General features: G+C 42.4%; 1 protein-coding gene across 2 annotated transcripts in view; it reads left to right on the top strand.

The window, feature by feature from the left end:
* LOC143927808 (inter-alpha-trypsin inhibitor heavy chain H3-like) overlaps nt 1-19,607 on the top strand; it is a 122,523-nt gene that overhangs the window by 12,486 nt on the left and 90,430 nt on the right. Inside the window, exons 2-3 of one of the 2 annotated variants that reach the window (XM_077452187.1) lie at nt 5,410-5,551; nt 16,462-16,479. In XM_077452187.1, the coding sequence (XP_077308313.1) occupies nt 5,462-5,551; nt 16,462-16,479 (108 nt within the window). In that variant the 5' untranslated portion in view covers nt 5,410-5,461. Of the gene's footprint in view, nt 1-5,409; nt 5,552-16,461; nt 16,480-19,607 lie in introns of those variants that run through there. The other variant, XM_077452188.1, reaches the window with a different exon arrangement.

Raw genomic sequence — 19,607 nt, 5'->3', positions numbered from 1 at the left:
CCATCTTTATGTAGAGCAACAATTCTTTTTTTCAGATCCTCAGAGTTCTATGTTATGAGGTGCCATGTTGAACCTCCAGTAACTAGTATGAGAGCGTAAGAGCGATAACACCAAATTTAACACACTTTCTCCCCATTCACACATGAGACCATAATACTAATGAGTCACATGACACTGGGGAGGGAAAATGGCTAATTGGGCCCAATTTGGACATTTTCACTTAGGGGTGTACTTATTTTTGTTGCCAACGGTATAGACATTAATGGCTGTGTGTTGCGTTGAGGGGACAGCAAATTTACACTGTTATACAAGCTGTACACTCACTACTTTTAAACACTTTTGTATTCTCACAGCAGGAGGTTCCCCCGCCACCAGAATATAATGATCACTGCTGGCAGCTTTAGCCGCTGACAGTAACTGCACTGTAAACCAAGAAAGAAAGAACGAAGGGAGGAAAGGAAAGAAGGAGAGAAGGGAGGAAAGAAAGAAGGGGAGAAGGGAGGAAAGAAAGAGAGAATGAAAGAGAGGGAAGAAAGAAAGGGATCAGGAAATAAAGAAAAGAGAGAGAGAAAGAAAGAAGGAAAGGGAAAAGGAAATAAAGAAAAAAGAGAGAGAGAAAGTGAGAAGGAAAGAAATAGAGAAAGAAAGGAGGAAAGAGACAAAGAGAGAACAAAAGAGAGAGAAAGAAAGAAAAGAAAGAAAGAAAGAAAGAAAGGAAAGAAAGAAAGAAAAAAGAGAGAGAGTGAGAAGGAAGGAAATAGAGAAAGAAGGAAGGAAAGAGACAAAGAGAGAACATGAGAAGGAAAGAAAGAGGAAGACAAAGAAAGAAAGAAAGAGAGAGGAACAGAGAAACAAGGATAGAAAGAGAGAAAGAAGGAAGGAAAGGGAGATGGAAATAAATAAAAAGAGAGGTAGAAGGGAAGAAAGAGAAAGAAAGAGAGAAGGAAATAAAGAAAAAACTGCAGGAGAGAGAAAGAAAAACAGAGAGAGAGAAAGAAAGTAAGTGAGAAGGAAATAAGGAAAAAAGGAAGGAGTGAAGGAAAGAAAGAAGTCAGCAACGTCCCCATTACATCAGAGTACTCTCTGGGAGACAGGAGAGAGAAGGGAGGGGATGGATTGATGGATGGGTCTGCATCTTTCCTCTTCTGACTGCTGACTTCAAACTTACTGCCCAGTGCCCATACATTGCCCTCTCTGAGGCACAACACTGCTGGGGAGTGTGGGCAGATATAGGAGGAGAGGACGGGAGGAGGAGCAGAACTATCCCTCTGTCTCTTTTCCTCTCCTGCCCATGGAGGGGGAGGGGGGACTGTCAGCTCTGTCACTGGGCTGTGAGAGAGAAAGCCTCTCTCAGCTCAGAGCCCTGCAGCCCCTGGAGAGCCTCAAGTCCGACCACTTGGGTCCCCCATGTACTGGAACTAGCTCCAAGCTAGCTCAGAATGCTTGGAATGTGGGCAGGCACAGGGGAAGAGGGGCGGGAGGAGGAGCAGACCCAGGCATTCTCCTCTCCTGTTTGTATGGAGTGGTTGAATGGGGAGGGGCTGTGCCGACTGGGCTCTCACAAGATGACAGAGTCACTCAGCCATGACAGATCCAGCCAGCCTATACTACTGGTGCACACTTATGAGTATCATGATGTGGCCCTAAGGCCCTGTCCACACCACTGAATTGCAGTAACACAAGTTAAAGAGGAACTGCAGTCTGCTCACTGAGATTTTGTACTTGCCAAATATGCTGCAGAAATCTCCCTCCACTAATTCTGGCTGCAGCCATTTTAACTGTGGGCAGTTGAAGCTGCTGCCTGTTCACTTCCTGAATTTACACATACACACAGAGGCACACCTCCAGCTTTGCAGCCCTGCGGCTTTCATTGGCCCCCTTATAACTCATCCCCCCTCCCTTCCTGGCAAACTCTCACAAGAGTGAGAGAGAGAGCTGTGCGTGATGTCATAAGCCTAGGCTAATGACCGGACAAGAAACAGGAAGTGGGCTGTGTAAGGTATTTACTGGCAGAAAAAAAATGACCTAAAGTTAAAACAACAACAAGATTTAATAGATGGAAAGTTGAAAAAAAATTACTGAAGGTCCGCTTTAAGGTTTTGGCGCCGGTTCCCTTTTGAGTGGCACCACAATGCACCTGTGTTGCTGCGTATCACTGTAATCACTTGTAATCCAATACCACTCAAAAAAAATACTAAAAAAGGCAGCCTGCTATTCGATCCATAGTGGTACATTTAGCAGCTCATTCAAATGAATGCATGTTAATGCACTGCAAGTGGTCAGACTGGTGTGATTGGATTGGGCCCTTAAATATTTTAATGTCAGTCAGGGTTACAGTAGAGCAAATGTATGTAGCAGGCTGGCTTAGTTACCCTCACGGAGGCAACGTTTTGTAAATGGATCTGATCAGCGACTAACAAGTAGCTGACCACATCCAAAAAGTGTGTAAAATCAGGAGGCTGCTGCTTCTCTAAGTACCAGCTCTGCTAAAGAAATCCGTCTAGACTCAAACAATAACGAACTCTGGGTATTTTGGTTGCACCTTTGTTTTGTCACATATGGCGACCCATAACATTTGGCTACCCGCTGGACTGCGCATGCGCGACACTGCCATATGTGTTACAACACTGTGGCGATCTGCACTTGCACAGATTTTTGTGGCCACACCTCTGAGTCCAGGTTCAAGCCCCACAAGTGCAGTATTTTGCGCATTGTATTAAAGCAGTTCATTCCATTTGTTGTTCCTTCATTTTACTTCTCCCCCAATCCATCCCATTTTTCAGAAAAAATTGCAACCATTTTATTTTTATTTTTTTGGTGGACTGCAGGACTGCAGCCAGCACATCGGCATTCTTTGCCTAGGAAAGAATGACATATACCCCTGCCCAAAGCCTCCTAGTATAGCCATGTCATGCATCCCAGTACACACTGCACATACCCCGTGCAGCATCATCAGGAGGCCAATTTCTATGACTCATAAGAGAAAGCCAGCCACCTGATAACATGACATGAGATGGCAGCGTGAGTCCTAGTGTGTGGCAGCTTTCAATGGGTTACAGCTGGATAGCGCTGAATTAGTTGGGTGGTTGACTTGCTATCATGACTGATCCCAGCAAACTAGGTAAGAAGGGATTAAAATCATAAAGAATTTGGGGGTGGGGTTCCTCTTTATGTCACTGATTTATAGTTTTGTGTTCCATCAATTTTCACCATTTTGCAATAAAGCACAAGTTATAATGTACAACAATTTGATATTTATTACAGGTTTTTAGATGTATTAAAATGTATTGTTTTCATATACATTTGCTCACTGTGACAGTGCTAGGCCCTGACGCTAGTTAGATGTAGGCAGAAGACACACACAGGATTTGCACTTTCACACATGTGGACACTATGTCCGTATTTCATCCATCCGTTTGTGGATGAAATACGGACATACATGCATTCCTATGGGATAGCGGGTGTCTGCAGATGAATATCCGCAGACACCCGATATCGTCCGCCTCCGCAATTGTCCGATTCTGCAGACGGAGGAAAATCCTATTTTTCTATCCGTCTGCAGAGCGGATCGGATGAACACGGACAGACGGTCCGGGCTCATCCGATCCCCCACAGAGAAGAGCGTGAGCTGACAGGGCGGTCCCTGCACAGACCGCCCTGTCATCCGCCGCCTCAGCGGGGACAACTGAGTGATCCCCGCTGAGCAAGCGGATCATCACGGGGCAGATCATTACTGATCCGTCCCGTGTGAAAGGGGCCTAATGCAGAGTGCAAAGTTCTAGCATATTGTTTCTGAGTGGAGAGGTCTGGCTTGTCAGTGTTCACTGCATTCTGTAATCCTGGATCCAGTTCTGAAGCTTGAAGGCTTCAAAGTGTTTTGGGTGGGATTCCAAATGTCAAGATTCTACTGGAGACACGCAGGTGGTATGAGTATGCAGGTGTGTATAAGCAAGGAGGAAAGAGGGACTTTGTTCAGACTTTGTTCAGAATGAGGGACAGTCCCTCGAAATCAGGGACAGTTGGGAGCTATGGCTGAGTGAGTCTGGGAGACTGGTAAAGATGACGTGACTACACAAGTCCAGGGGATGGAGAGAGTCTGTAAGTCTCAGGGGAGTGAAAGAGCCTGGGTTGCCAAGAGATCCCCATCTGGAGGCCAGGAGCGGGCCTGTGCAGCAAGGTGCTGTAATCAAAGGCTGAATGAGTCAGAGAGCTGAGTCTGAAAGACTCTGCGCCCCGAGCCCCCCCTTTTTTAAGCCAATTAGAGCCTCAGGCTCTAATAAAGTCCTTACAAAAAAAACATTGGAATCCATATGTCTGGTGCCCTGCATGTAGATTAGGGGAGGGGGCATGGATTAGGGGGACGGCCACTGCTGGGAAGATCAGTGTGCCGTTGCTTCTCCTCCCCCAGCTCTTATGTAGCTGAGAACAGAGGAAACACAAAGAATGTGATCACTTATTAAATGGGGGAAAAAATGTATTTAACCACTTCAGCCCCGGAATTATTTACTCTCTTAATGACCAGGCCATTTTTTGCGATACGGCACTGCGTCGCTTTATCTGACAATTGCGCAGTCGTGCGACATTGTACCCAAACACAATGAATGCGTTTTTTATTTTTTTTGCTCTAAACAAAAAAAGACCGTCAAGTTTGAAAAAAAAAAAACAATAGTTTTTACTTTCTGCTATAATACACATCCAAAAAAATATATAAAAAAATTTATTTATTCATCAGTTTGGGCCAATATGTATTCTGCTACATACTTTTGGTAAAAAAAAAGTTATAGCGTTTACAAAATAGGGGATAGATTAATGGACTTTTATTTTTTTTTATGTTTTTACTGGTAATGGCAGCGATCTGTGATTTCTAGCGGGACTGCGACATTGCAGTGGACAAATCTGACCCAAGTGACACTTTTTGAGGACCAGTAACATTATTACAATGATCAGTGCTAAAAAAATGCACTGATCAATGTATAAACAAAACTGGCAGGGGAGGGGTTAATACTAGGGGCGATCAAGGGGTTAACTGTGTTTTTTGGGTGTGTTCTAACTGTGTGGGGATGGGCTCACTGGGGTAACACAGAGACCGCTGTTCCTACCTGTGTAAACATGCCTCTCTGTGGAGCGATCGCAGATGGCTGGCAGACTTCGAGTTCGCCAGACCCACACACGTGCTACCGCAGCACGCATCAGGCGTGCGTGCGCCCACAGTATCTATTACATGAAACGACATACAGGTACGTCATTTTGTGCAATAGAGCCGACCTGCTGCAAAATATGTACTGTGGCTGGTCGGCAAGTGATTAAAGAATGCTTTATATCTATACACAAATGTTATACCTTTAATTTCTGTTTTAAACTGAATGGATTGTTTTACAAGGTGATCATTTACAATCACTTCATTTACAGAAACCCAAGGATATCCTTGAATCAGAGGCAAAGTAAACATTCAATATCTACTATGCGTCATCTGCCTCTAGCCATCTTGTTCTTCTATGTTCTATCACCGATAAAAGGTGACTTCCTGATTGAAGGACTGAGGAATATTCAGGTCAGTTTAACCCTTTCATTTTGGTTGCTTAACCCCCTCATGATGGAGGGTAAAACCATTTAATGCCTGAACACAGTTTTTTAACTTTGACCTATGTTAATACAACTGCACATATTGTAACTACTTAGTGTATCCAGGTGGTTTATACCTTGCTTGTTTTAGGACAAATTGGGCTTTCATTTGGTGGTAAATAGTACTGGATATATCCTGATTTTTTTTAATTATTACTATCAAAGGGAAACTGGCACAAAATAGTAAACGGAACCAACAATGCTCATTTTGCTTTACCTTTGTCCTACCTAAATCACACTGACACTAGCTGAATCTAATACTAAATCAAAAAAGGATTTTTTTTTCTAAATCCTACTTAAAATACCACTGATCCTGACCTTTGACTCTGACATTAACCTTTGACCTTGACACTAACCCTGACACTGACCTAGATCAAACCCTGATATAGCCATTTTTTTCTTTCTTTCTTTTTTTTTTTTCAATACTTTATTTAATGCAAGGCAATAGTACAGAGACTCCAAAACACTTTGACACGAACATTTACAATCTCAGATATCAGAGATAGTAGCTAGGGTGGAGACACAAACTGCCTCAGAACCAGCAGTACAGAACAGATAAAGAGTTTTTTTATAAAAAAAAAAAAAAATCCTGTACTATTAAAACACGAATAACAGCACAGTGCTTGTGCTGTTTTATTCTGCCCTCTCCTCTGTAAGCTGATCACAGTTTATCATGGCTGCTGAACCCTGACACCGTGGTTAGTTTACGTGCCTCCGTCATCAACAGCTCTCCTGTCTCTGCTCTGTCCCCCTCACCCCTCCCCTCCCTGCCTGTCAGCTCCTGTGTCAGTGCCAGCCCCTTCCCCTCCTGCTGCTGAAATAACTTTGAAAATCTGATATAATCTTCTGTGTTTCATTATGCTAGGTTCTCCTGTCTCTGTGTTTTATAAAAACAATGTCGTTTATACCTGTTTTCAGTTCGTCCCTCATCGCTCACATGACCGTACGGCTCTCTCCTCTTCTCCTCTCCTTGTCCCGGCTGACATAGGGTTGCCACCTGTCCACAATTCACCCAGACATTCCGGGTTTCAAACCATTTGTCTGGGATTTAGTCCACCTGAAACTGGACACATTATTCAGACAGGAACGTGGCTTGGAACAGTGTCTGACAGGAGGGTGAGGGAGCACTATGTGCGCCGCACCACAATTCTCTTTGGAGTGCCCAAAGGTGTCCCAGGTCTGTTATCCTACAGTGTATACTAAAAAAAATTGATTTTGCTGTGCACCGCTAAAGTCAGACAGGGAGAGCAGAAAGGCGGCGGTTCACGTGAGCACCAATTGGCGCTCTGAGTATAAGTATAAACTGCATTTTTTTTATATAAAACACAGAGACAGGAGAGCCTAGTATAAAGAGACACAGAGAATTATATAAAGTTTGCAGAGTGGATTAAAAACCACTTTAACATCCATATAAATTACTGATTAGTCCCACTTCCATGAGGCTGAATATATGTGTACGCCTATCAGGAAGGGGTTAATAATGGCATTAAAGTGTATCTGGGTCCAGAGCATTTTTATTTAATTTTTGACCGAGTGAAAAAGTGTTGAAGGCTGTCATGTTTTTATTGCTGCTTGTGTCTCTTGACAGATTTGGCCTGTTTGCCTGTGCGCAAGTGTCTTTGGTTAGACACAAGCAGCCACACTGGTCATTGGTTGCTGGCGCCTGCCTGTGTCTTAGCAGCCAAGGGTGCTGTGCAGGACAACAGCCTGCTTTCTAACAACAAATAACATCATTGATTGATGTCATTTATAATTGTATGCTATAACAGCCAAAGAGGATGCACAAAAAAAGTTTCCCTTCAAAATCTATAACAAAATAAGGGGGCCCCAGATATTTGCCTTCCCATATGTGAATGTGTAAGGCATACATAGCATCTTTGGTTACTTATGCACAGAAAAATGATACTAAGTAGATGAACAAGCAAACTATGTGTCAAAGTCATTTGCTTAAACTGCCTCCTAAGGGTACTTTCACATTGGGGTAAAGCGGTTACCGTCGTTTTAGGCCACTAACGGGATGCCTTTAACCCTCCACTAGCAGCCGTAGAAAAGGTTAAAATCGCCCATGTTGCAGCGCTTCCGATGGGCAGGGGCTGTTTAGGAGTGCTGTGTACAGCGTTCCTACACTGCCCCAAAGATGCTGCTTGCAAGACTGTTTTTTGGGTCTGGTACACATTTGGGAGAAGACCCAATGCTTTTTTTATGATGTACTCCCTTAAAATCCATACCAGATTCTCACAAAATTATTAAGGTCTGGTGTCAATTTAAATGGTATTTATTTTATCTTTGTTATATCTATGTTTGTTATATCTATGTCATATTTGGTTTAGCACATTACACAGGTGTGCCACTTCATGTGCATCTCCAAATCATGTTATTTAAAGGAATTTTTCATTTTTAAAGTTGCCCTGTAGGCCTTTTTATGCCTTGAAAGAGCTGCTCCCCACAAAAACAGAAAATTATTTCATACTTACCTTAATTTTCTTTTCCGGATGCCTATCCATGGCAGCATACCTCTGACAAGCTCCGCCTTGGCTCCTCCCTCAGCACCACTGAATATTTTAAAAGAAAAGGATTTGTGCACTCCCAGCATTCTACGTAATATAGTATACCGAGGGTGGAATTGTATGCTGTCATGGATGGGCACCAGGAAAAGAAAATTATGGTAAGTATGAAACCATTTTCCGCCTCCATGGCAACATACCTGTGACAAATAACTAGCTAAAATGGGTGGGATGATGCATAGTAAAAAAAATATTTTAAAAAGAATTAAAAAAAGCCTGATAGCTTGTCTGACAGTTTCTACAGATGAAAAAGCTGCCAGGTCTACTCTGTAACGTCTCGTAAACGCATGTTGGGAAGACCATGATGCTACCCTTTAGATCGTTTTGATGGATACGTCTGCTCTGGCCATCCAAGAAGCAGAAAACAACCGGGTGGCATACAGCCCAACTGAAGAGGGGATTCCAATCCCCTGTACCTGTAAACCTTCTTAACCAACCTGATTAGCCATTCAACTATTGTACTAGACCAGGGATCTGCAAACTATGGATCCCCAGCTGCCATAGAAACACATGTCCCATGAAGTATTGTAAAGCTCTGATATTCACAGACATGACTAGGCATGATGGATACTGCAGTTCCGGAATGGCCAGAGGGCCCCAGATGATGCTTCTTTGCCCCTGTCTTTTTTTTTTTTGGAGTATTACAAATAGGTTAGATGAATGTCTGAAAGGAGGTGTGGCTTGAAGATAGTGTCAGTACCGAAGTAATATTGTCTTCATGAAGAAGATCGAAATTGGATCTGAAAAGATTGGCAGGGCCCAAAGCTTGGAGATAGTAGAGGAAGAAGAGAATTTAGGGATGAATCCATGTAAGTTCCAATCTAACCGAGTACAAAAAATAATATTATTGTCTTCTGATCCCAGAGCCTGAATTTCTGATACTCCCCAGCATGATGCCATCACCACAAAGAAAAATAGTTTCCAAGTGAGATTCCACAAGGATGATGAATCAGATAGGGCAAAAGGCTGTTTGGATAAGGGCTCCAGAGTGATAGAAATATCCCAAGAGGGAAAGATTTGTTTTAATGAATGGGCTTATCTTCTTGACTGTCTTAGCGTATTCGATTATTAAAGAATCTTCGGCCCATCTCTTGTTGTCACAGCAGAGATTGCCACCAGCTGCACCTTTTTGGGATTGCTTAATCCTAATCCTAAATCAAAGGTCTGCTTGCAGGAAGTCAAGGAGTTGGGAGGAAGAGGGTACATCAGGATTGAAGTTTTGCCATTTGCAAAAGATCTAAACTTATTCCAAACCTTGTCACACCTATTGTTCATTGAAGGCTCCTGTGCTTTGAGCAGAGTTGAAACAACTCTGGAGGAACATCCTAATGATTAAAGGCTCTGTTTTAACATTCTAATGTGAAGGTTCAATCTGTGAGGATTCTGATGGGTGTGATGCCTCGAGCCAGAAGAAAGGGTATCAGAGGAATATTTACTGGAGGCTGAACACTAAGAAATATTGCCCTAGGGAATCATGGGTCTCCCTGAAAATATGGCAGGACTGTTATCCCCGTTTATTGTTGATATTGCAAGTCTCAAGAGAATTTTCGAGGTAGGAGGCCGGAGGAGGCCTAAATTAGATTGCATGCCCAAGAACTTGACAGGCCATTTATTGCTTCTGCCCAAGGGTGAGGTAGATGTGAAATAAACCTCTGCAGCTTGGTAATGCTTGTTGTAGCAAAATGATGCAGTTCAGGAAAGGTCCACTGGCCCACAATCCAACTGAATAACTTCGGTTGTAGAGACCATTTGTTGGGATCCAGGAATCCTTGGGATAGGTGATTGGCATCTGTGTTTAACTGGGCTGGAAGATAGACTACTCTTAGGTCCTTCAGATTCCACTCTGCAAAAATGAAGATGGGTTCCACTTTCCTTTGTAAAACCGCGAAAACACAATCGGATTTTCCGATGTCTATTGTCAGATTTTCCGAGTGTGTGTATACAAGAGTCCAAAGTACAAACACACATGCTCGGAAGCAAGGAGGAGACAGAAGCGGTCGGTCTTGTAACCTAGTGTTTGTAATTCAGAATTAACATTTGTGATGTGGCAAATGATGAAATATTGAAATGCAGCGCACATTCTCTTCTTCTTTAATGGCATAATAATGAAGCTGCTTTGCTGGTGATACTGATGGAGTTATTGCAAACAAATTTTCAAAGGCTTTTTTATTCTAGTGTGCATTCTATGCATCCAAAAATATAGAAAATATACCAAATCAAATCATTATTCAACCAAAAAATAAAATAAAAGCTACATGCATGTGTCCTGCTTCTTAATATAGGGGGTCAACAATGCCAAGGGTTGGTGAAAGCAGGGGTCCGTCACCCAGAGATAATTCCAAAAATCATCTGGATTATTCTCCTGGAGCTCCCGCAGCAAAGGCATATGACATAATTGGTCACAATTACTAAAGCAATAAATTTTTGGTCCAAGATATCCTCCTCTTCCTGTTCCTGGACTGGACTTGGGGCAAAGAAATAACTCCAAGGCCAATAATAAATAACATGTTATCTCCTCTGATTCCACAACATGGCTGATTGACGAACAGCCGTTCAGAAAAGAACTGAAAAGTGCGTAGTGAAAAGTGCAAAATGAAAAGCGCAAAATGAAAAGTGCGAATCAACACTCACCAAACTTCTACTAACAAGAAATTAGCAGAAGGAGCACAAAGGGTGGTGCCTGACAATTGAACTTCCACTTTTTTGGCTCGAAGTACGTCTAGTACGTCACTACGTTTGTGTTTGTTGGCCGACAATTGTGTACCGTTTGTATACAAGACAAAATCCAAGCACACGCCTTCGGACAAAAGTCTGGTTTTGTCAGTGGAAAACCCGATCGTGTATAAGAGGCTTTAGGAACTGTTGTTGTTTCCGCCTTAGTGATGTATGTATGCTATTGCAGCTCTATTGTCTATACAAATAAAAACTGATGTGTCCTTGATCTGAGAGAGCAAATGCTGTTGATGCAAATAAGCTGCCTGGATTTCCAGCATATTTGTGATGATGTCTGCCGCATTGAACGCTCATCTCTCTTGAACCAACATGGTTGCAATGTGCCTCCCAGCCTATTGCATTGGTGTCTGTGGTAACTGTGGTCCAGAAGACATGCCTTAATGGACGTGGCTTTACAGTTATCTCCCTCTTTGTCCACTAGTGCAGACCCCTGTGTATCAAACTTGTTTGATAGATGGACTGGGATGGATGGTTTGCGCCCTTGCTTCAGGAATTCTAGCTAAAAGGTGCCTGAGGTATCCATGTGTCCATGGGACCATCTGGATACAAAAAGACAAAAATCCCTAATAAGTTGAGCTAGCTCGAGGCTGTTATGTAGGACCATGTCCTCACTCTCCTTATTTTCTAAATGGTCGCCCACACTTTTGGAGATGGCAGAGACACCGTCCCTTTTTCGGTGTTGAATAAAGCACCTAAACTGGAGAAAAAATTACTCATATGATGATTAACCATCCAACCGTATCTTGATAGTGTAGGCCACAGCATCCACCTGTGTTCCACTAGCTGGGCTGGATCTTTTGATAAAAGGAGGATATTGTCTGGTTAGTGATAAGAACTGAGACCCAGCTTGGATAGTGATCCGAGCCCTCGTGAGGGCTCTGAGGGAACTGAAGGGTCCAAAGGGTAGACTCTGGAATTGTAGAGGCGCCTGATTGACTGGAAATCTCAGATACTTCTAACAGTTGTAGTATGGGTGGGCGCAAGTAAGTGGTCCTGAATCCCCGGGCACATAGCTTTGGTCTAGGAATTTGGTCTGAGCATGCGTGGCACTTTGTCCGATCGGAGTTTTCTACAAACGATCGGACAAAGTCCGATCGGATCATGTTGTCGGAAAATTTTATATCCAGCTCTCAAACTTTGTTGGTCGGACATTTCCAGATGGAAAAAGTCAGATGAAGCCAAAACACGGTCAGATTATCCGACAACACGGTCCGAGCGGACATTTTCCATCGGAATGTCCGACCATGTGTACAAGGGCTAACAGTTGTAGTATGGGTGGGTGCAAGTAAGTGGTCCTGAATCCCCAGGCACATCTAATTCTGCAGTTCTGGGGAATCAATTCTGACTTTCCTACTGTGATGCAGGAAATTGATTTCTGTTACCTTTCTGCAAAGAGTGATTTACCATTAAAAAAAAGAGTATTTATACTAATTATGTTTTGACACAGTGTCAGCTTCCTGTAGTTCTGACCACAATACCCATATGGCTATCACAAGTAGTGACGTTGGTCTTGCAAAGTAATGAATTGTATCCATCGCTGAAGTCTGCTGAGAGCCATAATTCGTCCAAAGCCTTGACTATATTTTCCCAAGGAAAATTTTGATGAATCACTGTTTCCATGTTTTTGGTCCATGCCCACAGGGCTTTGGATACAGATAAGGAAATTGCTGGCTTCCAGGCATTTACCCCCCAATTGGTGAGCTCCTTTAAGTTGGGGTCTATTCATCTGTCTAAAGGATCGGTTGGTGAGATGAAATTCTTTTACATACGAACCACTGCCGCATCTACTTCCAGCGGACCATCTGGCATTGCAGAATCTTGTTCCGACCGTGGATAAAGTTTTCCTAGGCAATTGAGAGGAAAAAATTTATTTTTATTTTTTTATTTTTTTATTTCCTTTTCAACAATGTCTCTGATAACATCCATCAGAGTAAGCCTATCTTTCTACTATTGCGACCTGAAAGTTGTGCGATTTTGATGCAACTTGAAACAATGCCTGTGTATTCTTGAGGTCTATGGACCTCAAGTCACATCAAAGTGGGACCAAAGTAGTGCAGGGACCACTTTGAATTCGGTAAGACTTGAAATCGCACATATATAAATGGTACTCATTGGAAATCATGGGGTACAACTTGTCATGCGATTTTGCAGTCCCAAGTCGCATTACAAGTCACACTAGTGGAAACCGAGCCGAAAGAAGGAAACCTGCTTCTTTAGAAATGTGAAGTACATCTTTTGGCTACTGAGATGTAGTTTCGGCTTTCTCCCAGCCAATAGCTGGCTTTACAGCCTGGACATAGGGCTGAACTATGAAAAAGTTGAAGTCTGAGCTCTTCTGAGGTATCCTCAGATGGCCCACCACCATCCAGATGTCTAGGAGGGATACTTGCTGCATGGTGAGAGGATTCTCTCGAGGATAGGCCAGGAAGAGTTAACTTCTCTGGAGGAGATTAAGCTCATTTCTGCAATGGAACTGCTGTTGCTCTTTCCGCTATGTAACCCCTGCTCATCCTTTTAGTAGGACAGCTTACCTGTTAACCCTCTGACTCTCTGTCTGCTGCATAGACTCTAAAACAGCGTTTGCAGACCAATTGGCTGGTAAAGGGATGACCCCCCATGATCAGCATTTAGGGATTTGAGAGTTGGTGAATGTGAAGGACTATGTCTTTTTACAAATGAACCCTCACCTCTTGGTATCCTGATCTGGTTAGGGCCTTCATAGGTTTGTTTATGTCACCTTGATGTCCGTTTGGACTTCTTCTGGTGTACAAGGCTGATATACATAAACGTACCATCATAAGTGCTCTCTTTTTTTTTTTCTTTTCTTTTTTTACTCATCTGGAGGATGGTCCCTACCTTAAATGTTGGAGAGGGTCTTGTTTGGGTGGCGTACTGCTTATTTTAGGCAACAGACTGAAAAAGCAGCTAAAGAAAGATAAAGGAGTTAGCAATTGTTATTCAAGGAAAGGTATTCCTGAGTAAAGAAAAAGAAAGAAATGATATTTAACGTTGGCAAAAAACAGGGTTCCCTCCAGGAGCTCCCCGCATAGGCAACCTTCTCAGATAACAGACTGCCATGCTGAAAGCCCCCAGTAATAAACAGTGGAAAGGGGAGGGACATCTGTGGAAGATACAACCCTCTAAAAAATTATTTTGACAAACAAGGGCAGAAAATAAAAAATTTGCCCCATTCAAGATGGCCACCACAACCTCAGGCCAGGACGCTCATGTGCATCCGGCAGCAATAGGACCTATGAGGCCCACCCAACTCAGCCCAGAAAACCAAGCTCCTGGCGTCTGCGCATGCGCAGAGCGGGCAGGAAGACTCTGAGGGACTCAGAAAAGCCAGCCACCACAGTAACCAGTAATGAAGGCACAACATCACAAATAGGGGAAGGTGGTGGGGGAGGAAGAAAGTGAATAAGAGAGAAAGGAACAAAAAGAAAGTAAAGCGAGAGAGAATGGATGACCAGAGGGAGAAATGGAAGGCTAAAGCTAAGTGAAAAATAGATATAGCTGCTTTCACTGCAGGCCTGAGCAAATGGCAGTATATAAATACAGATAGGAGCTCTTAGTTAAGAGACAACTGCTGTCCCAAAAGACCCACAGAAGAGACTCCCTATCGTATCAGCGCATTTAGCTGCCCAAGAATAGGGACTGCACCTGGCAGAGGCTTGAACCCAGCTGGAAGCTGCCGACTGCAGCGGTAAGGGACGTTCAACCAACATTCATTGACGGTGAGGTATGAGGGAAAAAAAGGAGAATGCTGGGAGTGCACTAATCCTGAGGGAGGGGCCAAGGCAGAGCAATATTATATAGAAAATGTTTTTGCTTTGGTACTTATCCCCTACCTGTGCCCATTGTTTCACAATCCCTTCATTATTAGCCTTGACAATATAGAGAATATATTTTCAAAATCTGCCTCCTGTTGACTTTGGTGGGTTGTGGGGTTATCATTAAAGTTTACAATTGGCAAATTTTTGGCGAGTTCATAAAACTTCCTGTGAATCAAACCCAGGCAGATTCATCCATCACTAGTTAAGATATCTAAAGTAGATCGGAGTACAGGCTTGATAATGGGAAATCTATGCCATATTACCTAATCCAATCCATCCCAACTGTTACAGGCAGACCAATAAAGTTGTAGAACAATGTAGACCACATTAACACCAAGTTACAAACCCAGGATAATCAATGTAGAGTTAATACAACTAAAATATAGCAAAAAATAGAGATGGACGTTGGTGGGTTACACATGAAAAATGTATTAAGACTATTGCCATTGTATGTTGTGGGGGATTCAGGAGATATCCTTTGTGCCCTGTATGTGGTCATCCAGCTAGCATCTGTGGAACATGAACCATTTAGTTTCTAATACTGTGGCTGGCTGTTCATATTTCTACTATATACTCTCCCGATGGAGTGAATGTTGTTCATTAAACACATAGAGATTTGCTACACTTCTATGTAAAATACGCAATATGGAAATGTTATTAATATGCTAAAAATGAACATTTTGGTGGATTATGTGTAGGCTATACCTATTGTGACAAACATTACAAGGCTTACAAATGAATGAAAAGGCTGTTACTGATTAAAATTTTCGTGTTCGATTAATCGATTATTACAGATCCAACTAATTTTAGTCATGGCAACAGCAGAAGCCGATCCACACGGCAAAAATATCAGAGCTTAACAGCCTCTAAGGACAACAATGTTAAAAATTGAGGTTATCAAATTTGCCTACACTTAGCTCACTGAATGATCCCAGTTAACCACTTGCATATTTACCATCACTGTCCAGGCTGTCCGGTGACGTCACGGACATCAATGTCACCGGACTCCTCCCCCCTTCCCTTCATTAGCAAACGGAGGCACTTGGAGAAGAGGGGAGGAGTCCAGTGACGTAGTAGCTGTCCGTGATGTCACCGGATCTAAAGTGGAACACCCTGAAGACGAGGAAGCCAGCAGAGAGTTGAGTACTGATCAAAAGAATTTTGATCAATCAAAAACATTAACGATTAATCAAGGAATTAATCGTTAATTTCCACTGCTCTAAAATGAATGTATATTTTTTATGGCTGACTATAAAGCAGGGGTCCGGTGCATCCCTGTTCACCATTTCAGGTTCAATTGTGATACAAGTTTTTGTCTGAATTTGGACCTGAAGCTGAACAGAAGACGCATAGGACTCCTATGTAATTTGCTCCGCAGCGGCTCCGAGTTGTGTGAACCGGCTACACTGAGAGCCGGTCACAGTCTCTTGACATGTGAATTGGATGCAGGGAAATCCGCATTCAATTCGCAATAGCGTGAACCCAGCTTGAGGTTCTAACCCTTTCTCATTTTATCAAAAAAGTGAGCTGGGAATATACTTTAACAACTGGATTCCACAAGAGAAGAAGTCAGCAAGTAACACGGCCCACCAGACTCCAGTAATAGATGAAATATCATATTTGGGTGTTCTAAACCTTTAAATCTCTAATACTTACAAAGGGCACTTGATTTTTTTGTAATGTATTATGTCTGTTTTTCCCCACAGAAAAGAAGCACTACCGCGGTAAGGACCTCAAGTACTTGTTAAAGTAATTGTACAAGATGTCGTTTTATGGAGGTTTTTTTGTTTGTTTGTTTTTTGTTTGATTTTTTTTTTTTGTTTGTTTGTTTGTTTTTCATATGGAAATAACAAAGCAATATCAAAGTTGTTGTGTTGCCCTTAAATCTTTTGTACAGTTTTCTAAAGCCGTTTTGTGCTAACCATTGTCTCTTCCTACTTAGGCTTCATGCACACCGGTGCTCTTGGCAGCTGCAAAAACACTCCTTAGCTCTGTTTTTTTTAGATGCATTTCATTGGGCAGAATATTAATTTATCTCTGACCATTAAAATGAAAAAATGCACAAGTGCTAAATGCACCCAGCGTTTACCCACATTTTAGGCATGTTAGGTGTTTTTTTCCACCAAAACACCCCTCTCTTGAATGCACAAGTGAGGTGTCTTTTCTCTGCCTCTAAACTTAAAGTGTGCATGAGTCCTTATGCTAATAATGTATTTAATAGAGAACTAGGATAAAGCAGTGTTAAATGCTATAAGCTATCCATATGATCCTTTTTACAGATATTCATACTACATGCTTAAAGTAGAACTGTGGCCAAATACAGACATTCCATTTTTGCATATTCTTAAAAAGCTGTATGTGAGCTTTACAACAAGCCCTCACTGACCTCTGAAGTTGCAGGCATTATGGAGTTAGTTCAAAGTTTACAGTTTAAAGAATTGGAAAGGACATTTACCAATTCAAGGAAAGACCATGATAAAGAGGAATTATTATAATTCAGTAGCTTTATACAAAAATGAATCTCCCAGCTTCTTTAAGATAGTTCTGTGACAGAATAAAACCTGCCGCTGGTCATACCTTAAAGCAGACGTTGGACGTTTTTTTAGCATACTAGCACATTATGTTAAACTTACCATCTTCACCCGTCTTGCTTCCAGGTTTGCAGACTCCAGCTCTGTGACTGACCGGAGCCGCGGTGACATCTCTCCCGCGCATGCAAGCTGGAGCCACTGGTTATGGCACGGGACTCTTAAGAAAAGGCACAGGTGGCCGTTCCTTCAGAGCGCATGCGCCTGTGATGTCCCTGGCTGCATGTACAGTAACTATCTCCTAGACGTTGTATGTTTAGGAGATATTTACATTAACTATAGTATAGGTAAGCCTTATTATAGGCCTACCTATAGGTAAAAGTCATGCATGGCAGTTAACTTCCACTTTAATTGCGCCCCTGTTTTGGGTGAAAATTTACATTATTTCCAGCGCTTCATCTGTTTCAAACTTTTGCAAAACCTGTCTCAGTTTGCTTCAAAGATTCTAGGTGAAGGGGTCATATATACCGTATGTGTTTAAAAGTTTCTCATAGACTTTGCTATCCATCAGGCTGCCTGATTTGCATCTGATTTGTTAATTATTTGCTTGATGCATGTGCCTATTTAATTTTATTTTTCAACAGTTAATTTTGCTCCACCTTCCAGCAGGAACTTGACAGCCTACTGGTATTCTAATATCTAGGTTAACACAGAGCAGATGTTCACGAAGAGGGGAGGAAGCAGAGTGCCGAGAGTCAACTTTACATTTTCTTTTGTGAACTCTGAGGATGAATTATTCCACTGTGACTGCAGAGATCACACACACACCAAATTTGCAGTCCCCAGGCAGTTCCTAAAATTAAAAGCAGCTGTTGTACTCATTCCTCTAGAGTGTTGTACCCCAAAGGCTCACCAATCCAGCACTACTCCTCTCTAGCTCAGCATCGTTTAACCCTCTTCCTGAGAGCCTATGGCTCAACCCCTACCCTGGATTCATGGGAGAATGCTGCAAAGAGTGTCACCCCGACATTTCATGCAGCATTTAGAATCTGCCCAGAAGAAGATGGAGGAGAAGAAGGCCTGTAACATCTCTGGACCAGACCCCTAAAAAAAAAAAAATATAAAGATTATTTTTTAAAGCTCATTTACTGCTTGTTTGGAATATGTACATTTTTCAACGTCCACAGCCTGGCCACAGTTCTACATTAAAGTAGATCTGAACCCTAATGGGAATACATTTAAATTTGTACTGTGTATGGTAAACAATGCTGTTTTTTCATGAAAGACTGTTTGACCTTCATTACATCTTTATTTAAATCACTTTCACCATCTAAGCCCTCTTATGGATCACTGATATCACCCATCACATTAAAGAGACCCTGTTGCCAAACCATGATTTTCAACAAAAATCTGACTTTAAAGTGTTTCTAAAGTTCTACAGTCAACATTTTTTACCTTAATGCATTAAGGTAAAACATGTCCCAGTAGCAGTATCTCCAAATACTTACCTCACTTTTAGTGCTGTGCCTGTCTGTAGCAGCTCTCTCTCTCTTTGCATTCACGGGATACAGAAGAAGCAATAGGAGCCATTGGCTCTGGCTGCTGTCAGTCATATCCTGTAAACAGAGAGTGGGGGCGGGACCACACTATGTATCTCTATAGATGTACACAGCTCTGCTCAGGAGCAAGCCTGCACATCTGCTCCCATAGCAAGTGGCTTGCTATGGGGGCAGAGACCGAAAAGGAGGAGCAGAAAGTGATGGCAGGGGACCCCAGAAGAGGAAGGTTTGGGCCATTCTGTGCAATCCCATTAGTATAAAATAATTTTTATTTTAGGTAAAAGAATATGTATCCTTTAGAACCGCTCTAAGATTATGTGTTCATCTAAAGTATTTTATGCATGCAAAAGCCTTCCCTCTGTAGACATCCAATGGCCCTGAGACTGCTGCTGGGCTCCCTATCCTGGATGTGATGTCAGCAGATAGAGCAAATTCAGAGCTGCCACTTAAGTGAAACTCTATAGTATTCCCATTAATCCTCCCAGCGGCTACAAAAAAGGTTATAAAAAACAGTCACTTCCAGCGCTAATAGGTCTTCCAAGGTGAGGAGTAACAGATGTCAGCTAAAATGGTAGTGCGAAAGGTATATATGGTATCCCAAATGTAGGTGGATGCTGTCTTCCTCAGAGCAATCCGAAAGGAACTACAAGAAAAACAGAAATGGAAGGCACGCACACCTAGTGCTGCAACATCCGTAGTTTTATGCAGTGTAATCTAATTGTAGAAGAAAAGGACATTGGCATATATAAAGCTTTGTACAACACT

This window comes from Lithobates pipiens, unplaced genomic scaffold (assembly GCF_037356315.1).
Source record: "Lithobates pipiens isolate NorthernLeopardFrog02 unplaced genomic scaffold, aLitPip1_a1.2 Scaffold_23, whole genome shotgun sequence".
NCBI classification, from domain to species: Eukaryota; Metazoa; Chordata; class Amphibia; order Anura; family Ranidae; genus Lithobates; species Lithobates pipiens.
Note: the sequence above shows the minus strand (reverse complement) of the source record. Positions and strands in the feature narration are given on the sequence as shown.